At 44.6% G+C, this 14,558-nt stretch overlaps 1 protein-coding gene across 4 annotated transcripts in view; it reads left to right on the top strand.

The window, feature by feature from the left end:
* The window catches only part of LARGE1 (LARGE xylosyl- and glucuronyltransferase 1), a 686,352-nt gene that overhangs the window by 628,249 nt on the left and 43,545 nt on the right, over positions 1–14,558 (top strand). For all 4 annotated transcript variants that reach the window (XM_049884284.1, XM_049884285.1, XM_049884286.1 and 1 more), the window contains 2 exons: positions 3,081–3,244; positions 13,271–13,549. In XM_049884284.1, the coding sequence (XP_049740241.1) occupies positions 3,081–3,244; positions 13,271–13,549 (443 nt within the window). The remainder of the gene's footprint in view (positions 1–3,080; positions 3,245–13,270; positions 13,550–14,558) is intronic.

Below are 14,558 nucleotides of genomic sequence, written 5' to 3'. Positions count from 1 at the left end.
TGATTAACATAACAAAGAAAACTATCTCCAAACAGGATTCCACCCACTGCCGTTGAGTCGGTTACATCCACAGAAATAGGGGTCAGGATACCAGCACATATTTTGGTGTGAATGCACAATTTAATCTATAACACATTTCTATCACCCAAAAAGTTCACAATTTGAACCCACCCGCTGGCTCTGCGAGAGAAAGACCTGGTGATCTGCTTCTGTAAAGATTACAGCCTCGAAAACCCTATGGGGCAGTTCTACCCTGTAACACATGAGGTGACTGAGTCAGAATCGACTCAGCAGAACCCAACAGCAGCAGCAACAACAACATCAGTTTTCTGTTTCTCAACCCACAAAACCTCAGTGGCGTACACCAAGGAGTGTTCACTGAGGCAATTCTACTGATCTGGGCTCCCTCACGTGACTGGGGGCATCTGGCTGGTGACTGGGGCAACTGGGGAGACTCCGTCTGCTCCAGGTGCCTCTCATCCCCCTGCAGGCTAGCCTAGGAATTTTCTCATGGCGTGGTAGAGGTACAAGAAACACCAGTCCTCTTGAGGCCAAGCCTTAGGATTGATATAGCATTGCTTCCCCTGCATCCTATCAGCCAAAACAAGTCACACTCCAGCCCAGGTTCCAAGGACAGGGAAACAGGCTCTGCCTCTTTAATAAGCAGAACTGCAGAATTGCATAGCACAGGGTAAGGATACGGGAGAGGTGAAGAATTGGGGCAATTAATGCAATCATCTACCGTCCTGCACATCTTGAGAAATAATGCCGTAGCTTCATCTGTCAAGGCAATGGTCTGAACTGACACAAGGTTATACAGAAGGAAGCGAATATTTTTTCTTGTTGATTATTACACTTTTGGTTTGGAGATTTAAAAAAAGAAATGCCTTCTTCTTGAGAAAATGCTCTATTACATTCTGCCAGATTTTTAACTAGCCATGTAAACTTTATTTTTATCTATATGGCACCGTGGGCTGGACAAGGCTGATGTAACAAAGAATATTGGAACCACCTGTGTGACCTTTAGGAAAGTATTATTTTTGTTGTTGGTGTTGTGTTGTTAGGTGCTGTCAACTCTTCCCCAGTCATATTTCGAGTGCCTTCCAATTTAAGGGCTCATCTTCCAGCTCTGTATCAGTGTTCCACTGCTGGCCATAGGGTTTTCATTGGTCAACTTTTTTTTTGGAAGTAGACCACCAAGTTCTTCTTCCTAGTCTGTCTTAGCCTGGAAGCTCCACTGAAACCTGTCCGCCATGAGTGGCCCTACTGGTATTTGAAATACTGGCGGCGTATCTTCCAACATTACAGCAACATGCGAGCCACCATGATACGACAAACTGATGGACAAGTGGTGGAGTATTATTTTTAAAATGTCAATAATATTGAAATGTAATGGACATACAATAAGCCTACCCATGCAACCCCCTCCAGATTCATGGGAGAACATTCTCATCACCCCAGAAGCTTCTCACCTGCCTCTTGCCAGGTCCTTCACCCTCTCATCCCACCCACCGACCTGATTTCTATCTATAGATTCATTTTTCACCAGGTTATTTTACTTTTTTTAATGTCAGTGCCTGTCATGGATTGAATTATGTTCCCTCAAAAATGTGAGCATCAGTTTGGCTGGGCCATGATTCCCAGTATTGTGTGGTTGTCCTCCATTTGTGATTGTAGTTTTATGTTAAAGAGAATTTGGGGTGGGATTGTAACACCCTTACTAAGGTCACATCCTTTGTCCAATGTGAAGGGAGTTTCCCTTGGATGTGGCCTGCACCATCTTTTATCTTACAAGAGATGAAAGGGAAGCAAGCAGAGAGGGGGACCTCATACCACCAAGAAAGCAGTGCTGGGAGCAGAGCACATCCTTTGGACCCGGGGTCCCTGCATGGAGAAGCTCCTAGTCCAGGGGAAGATTGATAAGAGGGCCAACAGAGAGAGAAAGCCTTTCCCTGGAGCTGACGCCCTGAATCTGGACTTTTAGCCTACTTTACTGTGAGGACATAAATTTCTCTTTGTTACAGCAATCCACTTATAGTATTTCTGTTATAGCAGCACTAGATGACTAAGACATGTCTTCATCTATAAAACAGGATGATCATCTCTGCCTGGTTGTGTTATAGCAGTGTTTGCAGGAGACAGAAATACCGTGTATCCATGAAGGACTCAGCTCTCAAACCTTAAACCCTTAATTAGTTCCTTGTTAACAGGTTAGCCTGATCTTTTTCCTGTTTGGAGTAGGAAGGAGAGGAGTAGAGCTCATGAAAGGATTTCTTCAAGCCAGTTAATGAAGTAAGACTTTCAGAGATAGAAAAAAGGGAAGAGAAAAAAAAAGTAAGGTGCTGATGCTCTAATTAAATTTAGATGAAATTAAGGGAAAATTTTGGTTTTTGGTGATGTATTTGTTTTTCTTTCCAATCAGTTGTTGTGTGCCGTCTAGTTGATCCCAACTCATAGCAGCCCCACCTGACAAAGTAGAACTGCCCCATAGGGATTCCTAGGGTGTAATCTTTACCAGAGCAGATTGCCAGGTCTTTCTTCCATGGAGCCGCTGGGTGGGTTCGAACACCAACCTTTCAATTAGCTGCTGAGTGCTTAACCATTGTCCCCCACCCCCCAGGGCTCCATCTTTCCAATACCTGGTACAAAGATTGAAAAGTGTAGCTCTGGGTTGAGAAAAGCTTGAACTCCACAAAGGTAGTGCTCCATGCAGTTGTGGCTACTTTTTCTCTGAAAGTTTTCCCTGTGTTATCGGAAACTTACGCTAAGTAGTCTAGGAAAACATTTTTTGTTTGTTGTAAGGAGTCTTGGTTATACATTTGTCAGTGAGTCTGCCATCATTCTCAGGTATGAGGGGCTCGTTTTTCAGGTGGTGAGCACACGTTGTCCTCCATCATCACCTTTTTGAAATTAGATTATGTTACAAGGTGGAATAAAAATGGTGGTCGTCGTCTTCAGTCTTTGACCCTGTCAACAATGTTCCAATAGATAACAGTTTCAGGGAGGGCAGGGCACCGTGGGTAGGCTCCTGGGCCCCGGGGTATCCTTTCTCGTTCCCACGCCCTCTTTCCATCTTTCAGCTCCAGAAGCAGCTCTCTGAGCTGGATGAGGATGACCTGTGCTATGAGTTCCGGCGAGAGCGTTTCACCGTCCACAGGACCCACCTGTACTTCTTACACTACGAGTACGAGCCTGCTTCCGACAACACGGACGTCACCCTGGTTGCTCAGCTCTCCATGGACAGGTATGGTGGACGGGCCCCACCCTCCACACAGTCCCCTCACTTCCGGCCTCACAGACTTGGAATATTGAAGGCTGGTAAAATGGGGCATGGAGCTCGTCCCCTCCCAGCACTGAAAACCAAGGGCTCTTGTCTTGTTTTTTTTTTTTTTTTTTTCTTTTTGAGTATGGAGGGCGGGATTGATTCTGAGAGGCAGAGTCCTACTCAGATTACTTCAAGGAAAAGGAGTGCATTGTAGGGAAACACATAGACCAGAGCCTCAGTTGTCCCTAGAAAGCAACTGCCCTTTCTTTTCCTTATGCTTGTATCAATGCAGTAAACATGCATCAAGCGTTTGCCGAGACAGTACCAGCATGACCTCATCCTTACAGAGCTTACAGTCTAACACAGTGGTTCTCTACCTTGGCGGCACATCGTATCCCCCAGGAGCTTTTAAAAGGTCATGTCTAGGCTCCGTCCCAGACCAGAGAAGTCAGGGTCTTTGTGAAGTAGAGCCACTGGCATTATTTTCTTTTGCTTCGTTTTAAGTTTCCAATATGCAGCCAGGATTGAGAATGCCAGACTAGTGGTATAAACCAAAAAAGCCAAACCCATTGCTGTCTAGTTGATTCAGACTCATGGCGACCCCACATGTTTCAGAGTAGAACTGTACTCCATAAGGTTTGTCCTAGCCATCTGCTCCTGTAAAGATTTCAGCCTACGAAAACCTATGGGGCAGTTCTACTCTGTCATATAAGGTCACTGTGAGTCGGAATCTACTCGATTGCCCACAGCAACAACAACAATTTTATAGAAGTCGATTGCCAGGCCTTTCTTCCATGGTGCTATTGGGTAGGTTCAAATCACCAGCCTTTTGGTTAGTAGCCTAAAAAAAACTATATAAACAATAATAAACAGATAAAATGATTATAATTATGATAAGTGCTTTGAAGGAACAGAGATTAATAATAACAACATCATGTGGGGGACCTTCTTTAGATGGTGTAGCCAGAGGAAGCCTCCCTGAGGAGGAGACATTGCTGCAGAGACCAACCTAGAGGATAGTACAAAGAGTCAGGCATGTGAGTTGCTGAGAGAAAAGTTTTCTAGGCAGATGAAATAGCAAGTGCAAAGGTTCTGTGGTGGGAAGAGCCTTGTATATTCAAAAACCTGACAATGGACCAGTGTGGCTGAAACATAGCAGAGGATCGGGAGTAAAGAGTAAAGTGGCATGAGATAAGAGTATATGGAATGTTAGAAGCTCATGAGATATTTGGGTTTTATTCTAAGTATGGTGAGAAGTTATTGAAGATATACATACAAAATTATATGATCTAATTTATATTTTTAAAAACATCTCTCTGGCTGCCATGGTTTGGAAGCCCCGAGGTCACTTACACAGCTACACAGCTTTTCTGTACCTGACCATTCTATATGGCGCCTCCTGCCTCTGCTGGTCAGTTTCCTGTTCAGTTTACTCATGGCCCACAGTGGCTGCCTTAGCCCCAACTTCCTTCATGTCATTCCCCCTCAGCTCCCACCATTAGGAAGGGAGCTTGACTGATTTGTTCTGCCATTTCAGCCACTTCAGATGCCTGTGGATGGAATCCTATGGGACTGTTTTAGGGACTGCATGAGTTTATGCCTGTGTAATGCTGGCAACAGTACCTGGGGCATAATAAGTGCTCAATAAATATCAGTTACCATTAGTCGTGAATGACTGAAGAAAGAACAAACAAATGAAAGAACAAGCACTTGGGCATGAAAAGGTTCACGTAAAGTAGTCTGGGAGTTCCAAGGAGTGAGCCGAACCTTGAGTCCAGAGGCAGTCTGGTTATGATTTATGGTTGGTGAGCGTGGCTTACAGAAGCAGATAGGAGATTCCTTGAGTTGCAAGCCCCCACCTGTGACAACGTGACTGCACATGTAATTCAATGGCCTCATTGGCTAGTGATCTCTTGGAGATTCACAGGCTCTAAGGGAACTTTAAGGCCTCTAGAACTCCTGTGAACAAATGCATTCTGACCATAGCAGATAAGATTCAATTATCAGCAGGAAATATCCCCCTGGCCTGGGCTGCAAGTGACCCTGGTGGGACCTTCCCTCACAGCCTACATAAAGTCCCAGCACCACTCACATCTGCTGAAAACACCAACCACAGAGACCTTCCCTTTGAAGCACATACATCCCCAAACATGGCAGACACATTGTGACAAGTATCACCATCCAGACAATACTTCAGAGAGCCCAAGGAATTCCAAGCCATAACGAGAGACACTTAGTGGGACATAATCAAAATTATAAAGTGGTAACACCAGCTGCTGAAGATGGTAGAAATTCCTACAGCCACTTCCACTCCATCCTACACATCCAATTATGATGTAGCTCGCTGACTGGTGCCTGCTGGATTGATTTTTAATTTAAGAAACATTCCGGGTGTGTTTGTAAACCTTTGAGTCAAAAGTAGGCTCTACATGAATGCCACAACAAATTAGGGGAAACGGCATGTGGGCCTCTGTGTCGGTCTCCCTCTAGAATTCCATTCAGAAAGAATGAATGTTGCCTGGCGTGACTGTGAGCTGGCAGGTCTGTTTCTCTCCCAGTTACCTAAGATCCTTCTCCTGCATCCTAGCAGAAGACAAGAACGGTTGAAAGGAACAAGGGGTCTGATCCAGAAGGAAGGCACAGAACCTTCTGACATCTGGCCAGGGAAAAACTTGTTTTTTGTTGTGTGTGTATATGTTAAAATACGTAAGAAAACATTTGCCGTTTCAGCCATTTTTATGTGTAAAATTCAGTGACATTAATTACGCTTACCATGTTGTACAACCATCACCACTACCTCTTTCCAAATTTTTTCATCACTCTTGACAGAAACTCAGGGCCCCTTAAGCAATAACTCTCTTTCCCCCGCCTAGCCCCCTGTCTTAGATTGGGTTTTCTATAGAGAAACAAAACCAGTGAAACATGTATATATGTATATATATGGAGAGAGAAAGAGAGGTTCATCTCAAGGAAATGGCTCACACAGTTGTAGAGGCTGGCGTGTCCCGAGTTCATGGATCAGGTGTCAGGCTGGAGGCTTCTCCTGACTCACGTAGCTGCAGGAGCTGACAAACCCCAGATCGGCAGGCAATACAGCAGGCCATTGGCTCATGTCCCTAGAACTAGAGGCCAGATGATGACGAGCCAGATGCAGGATCCAGAGCAAGACATCAGGCTTTGCCACAGCATCCGTGTTGGGTGCAGGCCACACCCCCAAAGAAATTCCCTTTACAACTGATTGGCTGATCACACCAAATCACATCATGGAGGATGACTACATCATTACATAACTGCCAAATTATGTCATTACATAACTGCCAAACTATATCATTACATATCTGCCAAACCACTGAGAATCATGACCCAGGCAAGTTGACACACACCTTAACCATCACACCCTCCTTGGTAACCACTAATAAACTTTGTTCTCTATGTATTATCTATTCGGGATATTTCACATAAGTGGGATCATGCAATATTTGTCCTTTTGTGTCTGACTTCACTTAGCATAATGTTTTCAAGGTTTATCCATGTTATAGCACATATTGAAGGAGCCCTGGTGGTGCAGTGGTTAAGTACTTGGCTGCTAACCAAAAGGTCAGCAATTTGAATCCACTGCTGTTCTGGGGAGAAAGATGTGGCAGTCAGCTTTTGTAAAGATTTACAGTCTTGGAAACCCTATGGGGCAGTTCTACTCTGTCCTGTAGGGTTGCTATGAGTCAGAATCGACTCAACAGCAGTGGAGTTCTGGTTATAGATATACCACATTTTGTTTATCTGTTCCTTTGTTGATGGACATTTGGGTTGTTTCTACTTTTTGACTATTGTGAATAGTGCTGCACCTAACACTGGTGTACAGGTTTCTGTTTGGATCCCTGCTTTCAAGTCTTTTTGAAAGCAATTCCAGTCGTGGAATTGCTGCGTCATATGGGAATTCTATATTTAACTTTTGGAGGAACTGCCAAACTTGTTCTTTAGTGTTCTTCTGACAAAGATGTTTAAGAACGAGCTATCCTTCCCGGGAAGCCTGTGGCTCATGGATCTTCTCTGTTTTGGGAGAGTGGAAGGAAGGGGATCTGGGGTGACATCAGGGTCATGTCCTCTGGAGCAGTGCTACTCCAATCGTGCTCCATGCCCTGCAGTGTGTCATTTCCTGGGAGCCTGTTAGAAGTACAGTTTTTCAGGTCCCACCCTAGACCTACTGAATCAGAATCTCTACAGTGGGGCCCAGAAATCTGTGTTTTAATAAGCCCTCCAGCATGAGTAAATTTGAAACATACTATTCTAGAGTGAGAAAAGGTAATGCCTTCTGCATGTAACAGCCAGAGGGATCTTTTACGACTATGAATCAGGTCATGTCATTAAAACCCTCTGATGATGTTGTATGGTCCCACAACTATAAGAAGTCAAGAATAGATATACACATAGAAAGCAGTGTCCTTTGATCGTTACCAGGGATGGGAGGGGACATCATTTTCTAGATAGTAAACCAAAAAACCAAACCCATTGCCACTGAGTCGATTTCAACTCATAACAAACCTACAGGACAGAGTAGAACTGCCCCATAGGGTTTCCAAGGCTGTAAATCTTTACAGAAGCAGACTGACACATCTTTCTCCTGTGAAGCCGCTGGTGATTTCGAACCACTGACCTTTTGGTTAGCAGCCGAGTGCTTTAACCACTGCTCCAGCAGTGCTCATTCTAGATAGTAGACACTTGTTATTTTTGATGATGGGAAAGGCAATACCAAATATGGGTGAGATCTGCATAACTTGACCAAGGTGAATGAAAACACTAAGAAGTACACAGGAAAAAGAGACAATTATGATAAATTCTATAACATATACAATTGTGCAAGAACGGTAGTAACAGCCAAAAAATATGTGTGTGGTTACATAGGTAGATAGGGATGCATATATGTGTGTAGGAAGGTACATGTGAGTCTCTGTAGGCATATGTGTATGCGTGTTTGTGTGTGCTGCATATATATCCACGTATGTAATAAAGCACATAGGGGGCACAGTTACAGAGACACCCTAGACATATCCAAACAACTCACAGGATTGGTTTACTGGGTTAAAAGGCTTAGGACCATAGTCTAGTGGGAAAACTTAGTCAATTGGCATAACATAGTTCATGAAGAATATGTTCTGCACCCTAGTTTGGTGGGTACCATATGGGGTCTTAAAAGCTTGTGAGCAGCCATCTAAGATACAACTATTGGTCTCTACTCATCTGGAGCAAAACAGAATGAAGGAAACCAAAGACTCAAAAAAGAAACCAGTCCATAGGACTAATAGCATACACAAACCACAGCGTCTTCTAGCCTGAGACCAGAAAAACTGGATGGTGCCTGACTACCACTACTGACCATTCTGACCAGGGACATAATAGAAGGTCCCAGATAGAATGGGAGAAAAATGTCAAATAAAACTCAAATTCCTAAAAAAGACCAGACTGACTGGACCGAAGGGGCTGGAGGAACCCCCAAGACTGTCGTGCTAGGATACCATTTGAACTTGGAACTGAAGCTACCCCTGGAGGTCACCTTTTAGCCAAATAATAGATTGGCTTATACAATAAACAGTATCACCCATGAGTAATGTGCTCCCTTAAACAACCAACTATATGAAACCAAAGGGTCAACATTTACCCCAAAGCAAAGAAAAGAAGGCAAGGAGGGCAAGGGAAACTAGATCAATACCAATACAACAATAAAAATGATGAGAATACTGACACATTATAAAAACTGTAACCAATGTCACGGGACAATTTGTATAAAAATTGCTAAATGGGAACCAAATTAACTGGGTAAATTTTCACTAAAACGCACACAAAAGCCCCTGATGAGTTCTCGTTGCATTTAGAATAGCATCCAGCCCCTCACTGTGACCTTCAAGGCCTCATGGCCCAACCGCTGGCCACCTCCCAGCCTCATCCTTTTTCCTTCTGCCCCTCACTCTCCCATCCTCTGACCATTATATTCCACCTTCTACTGCCTCATCATGTTAAGCTTTTACTGTAAGAGCTCTTCCCTCTTCCCAGAAAGCTTTCTCCCCAGATTCTCATGAGGCCAGCTCCTTCTTGTTCTCCAGGTCTCTAGTTTCACCTCCTCAGAACTGCCTTCCCTGGGCAGCCCTCATGGTTCCTTTTTACCTTATGACTGTTCTATAACCTCTCTAAACCCTTAGTTCCATCCAAATGTATCTTAGTTTGGTTTAATTATTGTCTTCTCACCATACAAAGTGAAGCTCTAGGAGTACAGGAACCTTGTCTGTCTTATTTTCCCTAGGGCTTAGCACAGTACATAGCCCCCTATAGACACTCAGAAGTCCCTGGATGGTACCAAACAGTTAATATGCTTAGCTACTAACCAAAAGGTTGGAGGTTCGAGTCCACCTAGAGGCTCCTTGGAAGAAAGGTCTGGCAGTCTACTTCTGAAAAATCAGCCATCAAAAACCCTATGGAGCACAGTTCTACTCTGACATACATGAGGTGGCCATGAGTTGTAATTGACTCAAGGGCAACTAGTTACTGGTAGCTATGCAGTAAGTATTTCTTGAATAAATGGTTGTTCAAAAGACAGAAATAGAACCAAGGGGGGAAATTATAACTGTCGTATACTGAGTACATATGGTGTTTTTAGCTTTATGCCAGACACTCCATGTTGTTGTTAGGTGCTGTCAACTCATATCAACCCTTTGTACATCAGAACAAAACACTGGTCCTGTGCCATCCTCAGAATCATTGTTGTGTTGGAGCGCATTGTTATAGCCACTGTGTCAATCAATCTCCTTCGGTCTTCCTTATTCATTGTCCAGTTTTCCCACGCTTATGATCCTGATATTAGTAAGTAAGCACAAATAAGCCTGTGCTTACCTTGATTATTGGGTCATCTGCCCTGGTCATGCCCCTCTCTGCGGTTGAGCTCTTTCATTATAAAGATCAGACGAAATGATCTCTAAGATCTTTTCTATACTAAAAATCGTTTGATTTTAGAATTAACCTTGTCTCTTAAAACACTTTCCACTGGCCCGTGTCATTGCTGTGCCTGGTTCTCTGTCTTCCTAGAGACAAAAGAAAGACTCGGCACAGAATTTTGCATCATCAAGAGCTGCTTAGGGACACATCATAGGGAGCAGGTTTGGGAAAGGCAAGCCTGAGAGATGTCAAGAGAATGGTGGCTCTTGAGGCAGAGCCCGGGAGGGACTGAGGAGGAGGAAGGAATGGAAAGACACTGACCCCAAGAGAAGAACCATTCTCGTTCAGGGAAACAGGCAGTGATGGGAAGATATCAGGGACATTTTTCTCAGGCTAACATCAGTACATATTGAACAATGAATGGTCTTCCTCCTGGGCTCTGGAGTGAGACCGATCTGAGTGGGATTCCAGCTCCATCACTTTCTAGCTGCCTGACCTGAAGGAAATTGCTTCACCTCCTTGAGCTTCCTCACCTGAAAAACAGTGATGAAAATCTCAACTTTGCAGAGTGGAAAACTTAAGTATTTTGTCTCTGTTCTCACTGTAAGCCCCTAGTACAGCTCAGAAGAAGGGCTGGGCCAGGTGGAGCTTACTTACTCTGTTTGGAAAACCCAGACCCTGAGTCGAAAATCAAATCAGTGGGAGAATGCAGGGTGGAAGATGGCATCTCTGCACGCCCACACATTCCTGCTGGAATCCTACTCCCTCTAGAAGCTCTTATTTCCACATATTAGAAACTGTTGTTGTTGTTCGTTGTTGAGTTGGCTCCAACACATGGCAACACCATGTACAACAAAATGAAACGTTGCCCAGTCCTATGCCATCTTCATGATCATTGGTATGTTTGAGCCCATTGTTGTAGGTATTGTATAGTGCCTTCCAACCTAGGGGGCTCATTTTCCAGCACTATAGTGGACAATATGCTGTTGTGATTAATAATGTTTTTATTGGCTAATTTTCGGATGTAGATCACCAGGCCTTTCTTCCTAGTCCTTCTTAGTCTGGAAGCTGTGCTGAAACCTCCACCATGGTTGACCCTGGTATTTCAAATACCAGTGTCATAGCTTCCAGCATCATAGCAACACACACAATGTTATAGTACCACAAACTGATAGACGGGTGATGGTATTAGAAATTACTGTTGCTCTTTTTTTCCCCAAATCTACCAAGGCTATCTATACAAAGAGCTCTCCCTTGAAATATACAGTCTTCCCGTTTTGCAGAAGATGCAACTGAGGTGCAGGTGGGATAGTTAAAAATGCCAGATGCTCAGAGCCCGGAAGAGATCAGGGCCCTACAGGACAGGCCGAATGCTACATTCAGTGAGATTAAGTATTGTGGAGAATAATAGTGCCTTTGGTCAAATTGATTAACAAGCATCATAAGGGATTAGAAGTGGAAGGCATTTTGCCCTGGTGAATATCTCAATCCTCATATTGAAAGAGGGAGCAAATTCAGGCAATGCCAATTCACACAACCATTGAAAGGAAACCGGGAGTCCCTCAAGAATGCCATTGAAACAAGATAGGTGTCCCCATTTGCTTTTGTTTAGAAGCATGGAAATGCATGGAATCTATTTCCCAGTAATCATCTGAATAAAGTGAGCATTCTGACCAGGAGACTGCTGATTATGTACCTCTTGCTGGGTAGGAAAAGAAATTGAAATAGACTTTGACTGTTTCTTAACCATAGATTTTATGTACCAGGCACTTCGAATGCCTTTGAAAAAAGTAAAAATTTCTCTTCAAACATTTCACAGAACCCTCTGATTGAAGCACTTTTTGTTTTTCTCCTGGGCTGTGTTCCTCCCCTAGTCTCCTTGGCTTGACACCTCCAAGGTAGCTTTGCAAAATTGGCTGAAGCCCTGAGGCAAGAAGGGCTCCAAACAGTGAAGATGGTATCACCACGGGTACACTTGTGTCCCTGTTGTTCACATGGTTTTCCACTGTCTTTGGCAAACATTCTGTATTATTTATCTCTCGCCATCCCCAAGGCCCTGTCAATGAGTCTGTCTACACATACCTGGTCTAAGTCCAAGAATGAAAGATGACTGAACAGCTAAGATCTCGATTTTTTCATCAGAAAAATTGGGATAATGGCAGCTAACTCAGGAAAGGGCCTGGTACATGGTATAAAACAAGTTGTCACGGAGTCAGCTCTGACTCATAGCGACCTCATGTGTATCAGAGTAGAACTGCGCTCCATAGGGTTTTCAGTAGCTGGTTTTTCAGAAGTAGATCACCAGGCCTTTCTTCCAAGGTGCCTCTGGGTGGCCTTGAACCTCCAAAGCATTAACCATTTTCACTACCCGGACTCCTGGTAGGTGGTAGTGAGTAGGTACTATTACTCTCATTTTTACTGCTTACTTTAATGCTTCTTGTGACTCAGTGGCCTCAGTCTGTCTATTATGGCTGGTCACTGCTTTGAGGGGCAGTAGTACAGTTGTACCTTTGCTTGAGAGAAAAGGAGAAGCATAGATATTTTAAGCTAAATGAGCTCTTTAGATCTTTTAATATAATCTCCACTCCCCCTTAGAAGAGAAGGTGCCTAGGTGGTACACGGTTTATGCTCAAGTACTAACCTAAAGGTTGGCTGTTCGAACCCACCCAGCAGTACCACAGAAGAAAGGCTTGGCGATCTGCTTCTGTTAAGATTGTAGCTAAGAAAACCCTATGGAGCAGTTCTACTCTGTAACACACGGGGTCGCTATGAGTCGAATTGACTGGATGGCAACTAACAGCAACATTAGAAAGAGAAGGCATGTGAAGCTTAGACTGGGCAGTGCTCAGTATCCTGCATTCAGCTGGAAGCAGCACGGTGAGTGTTTTATGCCCATTTTATAGGTAACGGAACTGAGGTTTAATGAACTCCCCCAGCCACACAGCAAGTAATGCTTCTAGCAGAGACTTGGATTCAGGTCAGCTGGCCAAGTGTCAGTGGAGGCAGAGTCCCAGCAGGAGGCTGGGCAGATGATGCGTGGCTGGGTCTAGGTCCCCATAGCTCACCTGTCCCTGTCTCTTCCAGGCTCCAGATGCTGGAGGCCATCTGCAAGCACTGGGAGGGGCCCATCAGCCTGGCCCTCTACCTGTCTGACGCTGAGGCCCAGCAGTTCCTCCGCTACGCACAGGGTTCTGACGTGCTCATGAGCCGCCACAACGTGGGCTACCACATCGTGTACAAGGAGGGCCAGTTCTACCCTGTGAACCTGCTGCGCAACGTGGCCATGAAGCACATCAGCACGCCCTACATGTTCCTGTCCGACATTGACTTCCTGCCCATGTACGGGCTCTATGAGTACCTCAGGTAAGGGCTGTGGGCAGGGACCTGCCACCACGCCAGCCACTCGGGTAGGAAGGCACATACGATCCTGGGGTCCCAGAATCAGAATGTACCTTAGAATCATCATCTAGTCCAACACTGTCCTTTAATAGATGGGGAAACTGAGGCCCAGAAAGGGGAAGGAACTGGAACTTGCCTAAGCCCACCCAGAGACAGAGCTCCCGACCGCCAGACCTGGAAGGGGCGTTAGGCAATTCACTGTCTTCATGTCCCCGATGAAGAGCCTGAAACCTGAGTTTGAGTAATGAAACAGGAACGGCAGAGCTTGGACAGGAAACGTCTCTCTCATCACCCAGCTAATGCTCTTTCCATTGCTTCTATGAAAACATATCTTTGCTCTTCACATTTTGGATCAGAGAACCTTCATTTCCTCATTCTGGAAAGATCACTGTCTAGTCTTTAAAACAAATCAAAATGGTGATTATGGTTCACGTTGATTGCAGTGCCTTCTCTGTGCCAGGCACTGTTCTGATTTTTTACAAGGACGTTTCATCCTCTCCCCATCCCCTGCCATAGATGCTACTATTATCTTCATTTTACAAATGGGAAACTGCAGGAACAAGACCTTAACCAGTGGCCAAGGTTACAGACCTCGTAAAGGGTAGAGCTGAGTCGAAGCACAGCCAGCCTGACTCCAGAGCCACGCACTTAATCACCACCGTGGCTGCCTCTGTGAACCTCTGATGTCCCTTCCAGCTCGCCCCACTTAGCGGGCAGGTGTCCAGCTGCTGAAGAAAGTTCTCGGCTCGGGGAAGGCTCGGATGTCTGTGTGGTGAATGTTGTTTATTGTGGAATAATCAAGCTGAAAGGGACTGCAGAATTCATATAGCCCAAAGGTCCCCATCTGACATATGAGAAAAGTAGTCACAAAGAAGTTCAATGTTCTTCTCGTAGTCAGACTACATTTTTAAAAAATCCTTTAGTTCCTGTCATTTGTCAGCACAAATGATCTCTGCTGGCAATTGAGTGCTTA

This window comes from Elephas maximus, chromosome 4 (genome assembly GCF_024166365.1).
Source record: "Elephas maximus indicus isolate mEleMax1 chromosome 4, mEleMax1 primary haplotype, whole genome shotgun sequence".
In the NCBI taxonomy this organism is placed as follows: Eukaryota; Metazoa; Chordata; class Mammalia; order Proboscidea; family Elephantidae; genus Elephas; species Elephas maximus.
Note: the sequence above shows the minus strand (reverse complement) of the source record. Positions and strands in the feature narration are given on the sequence as shown.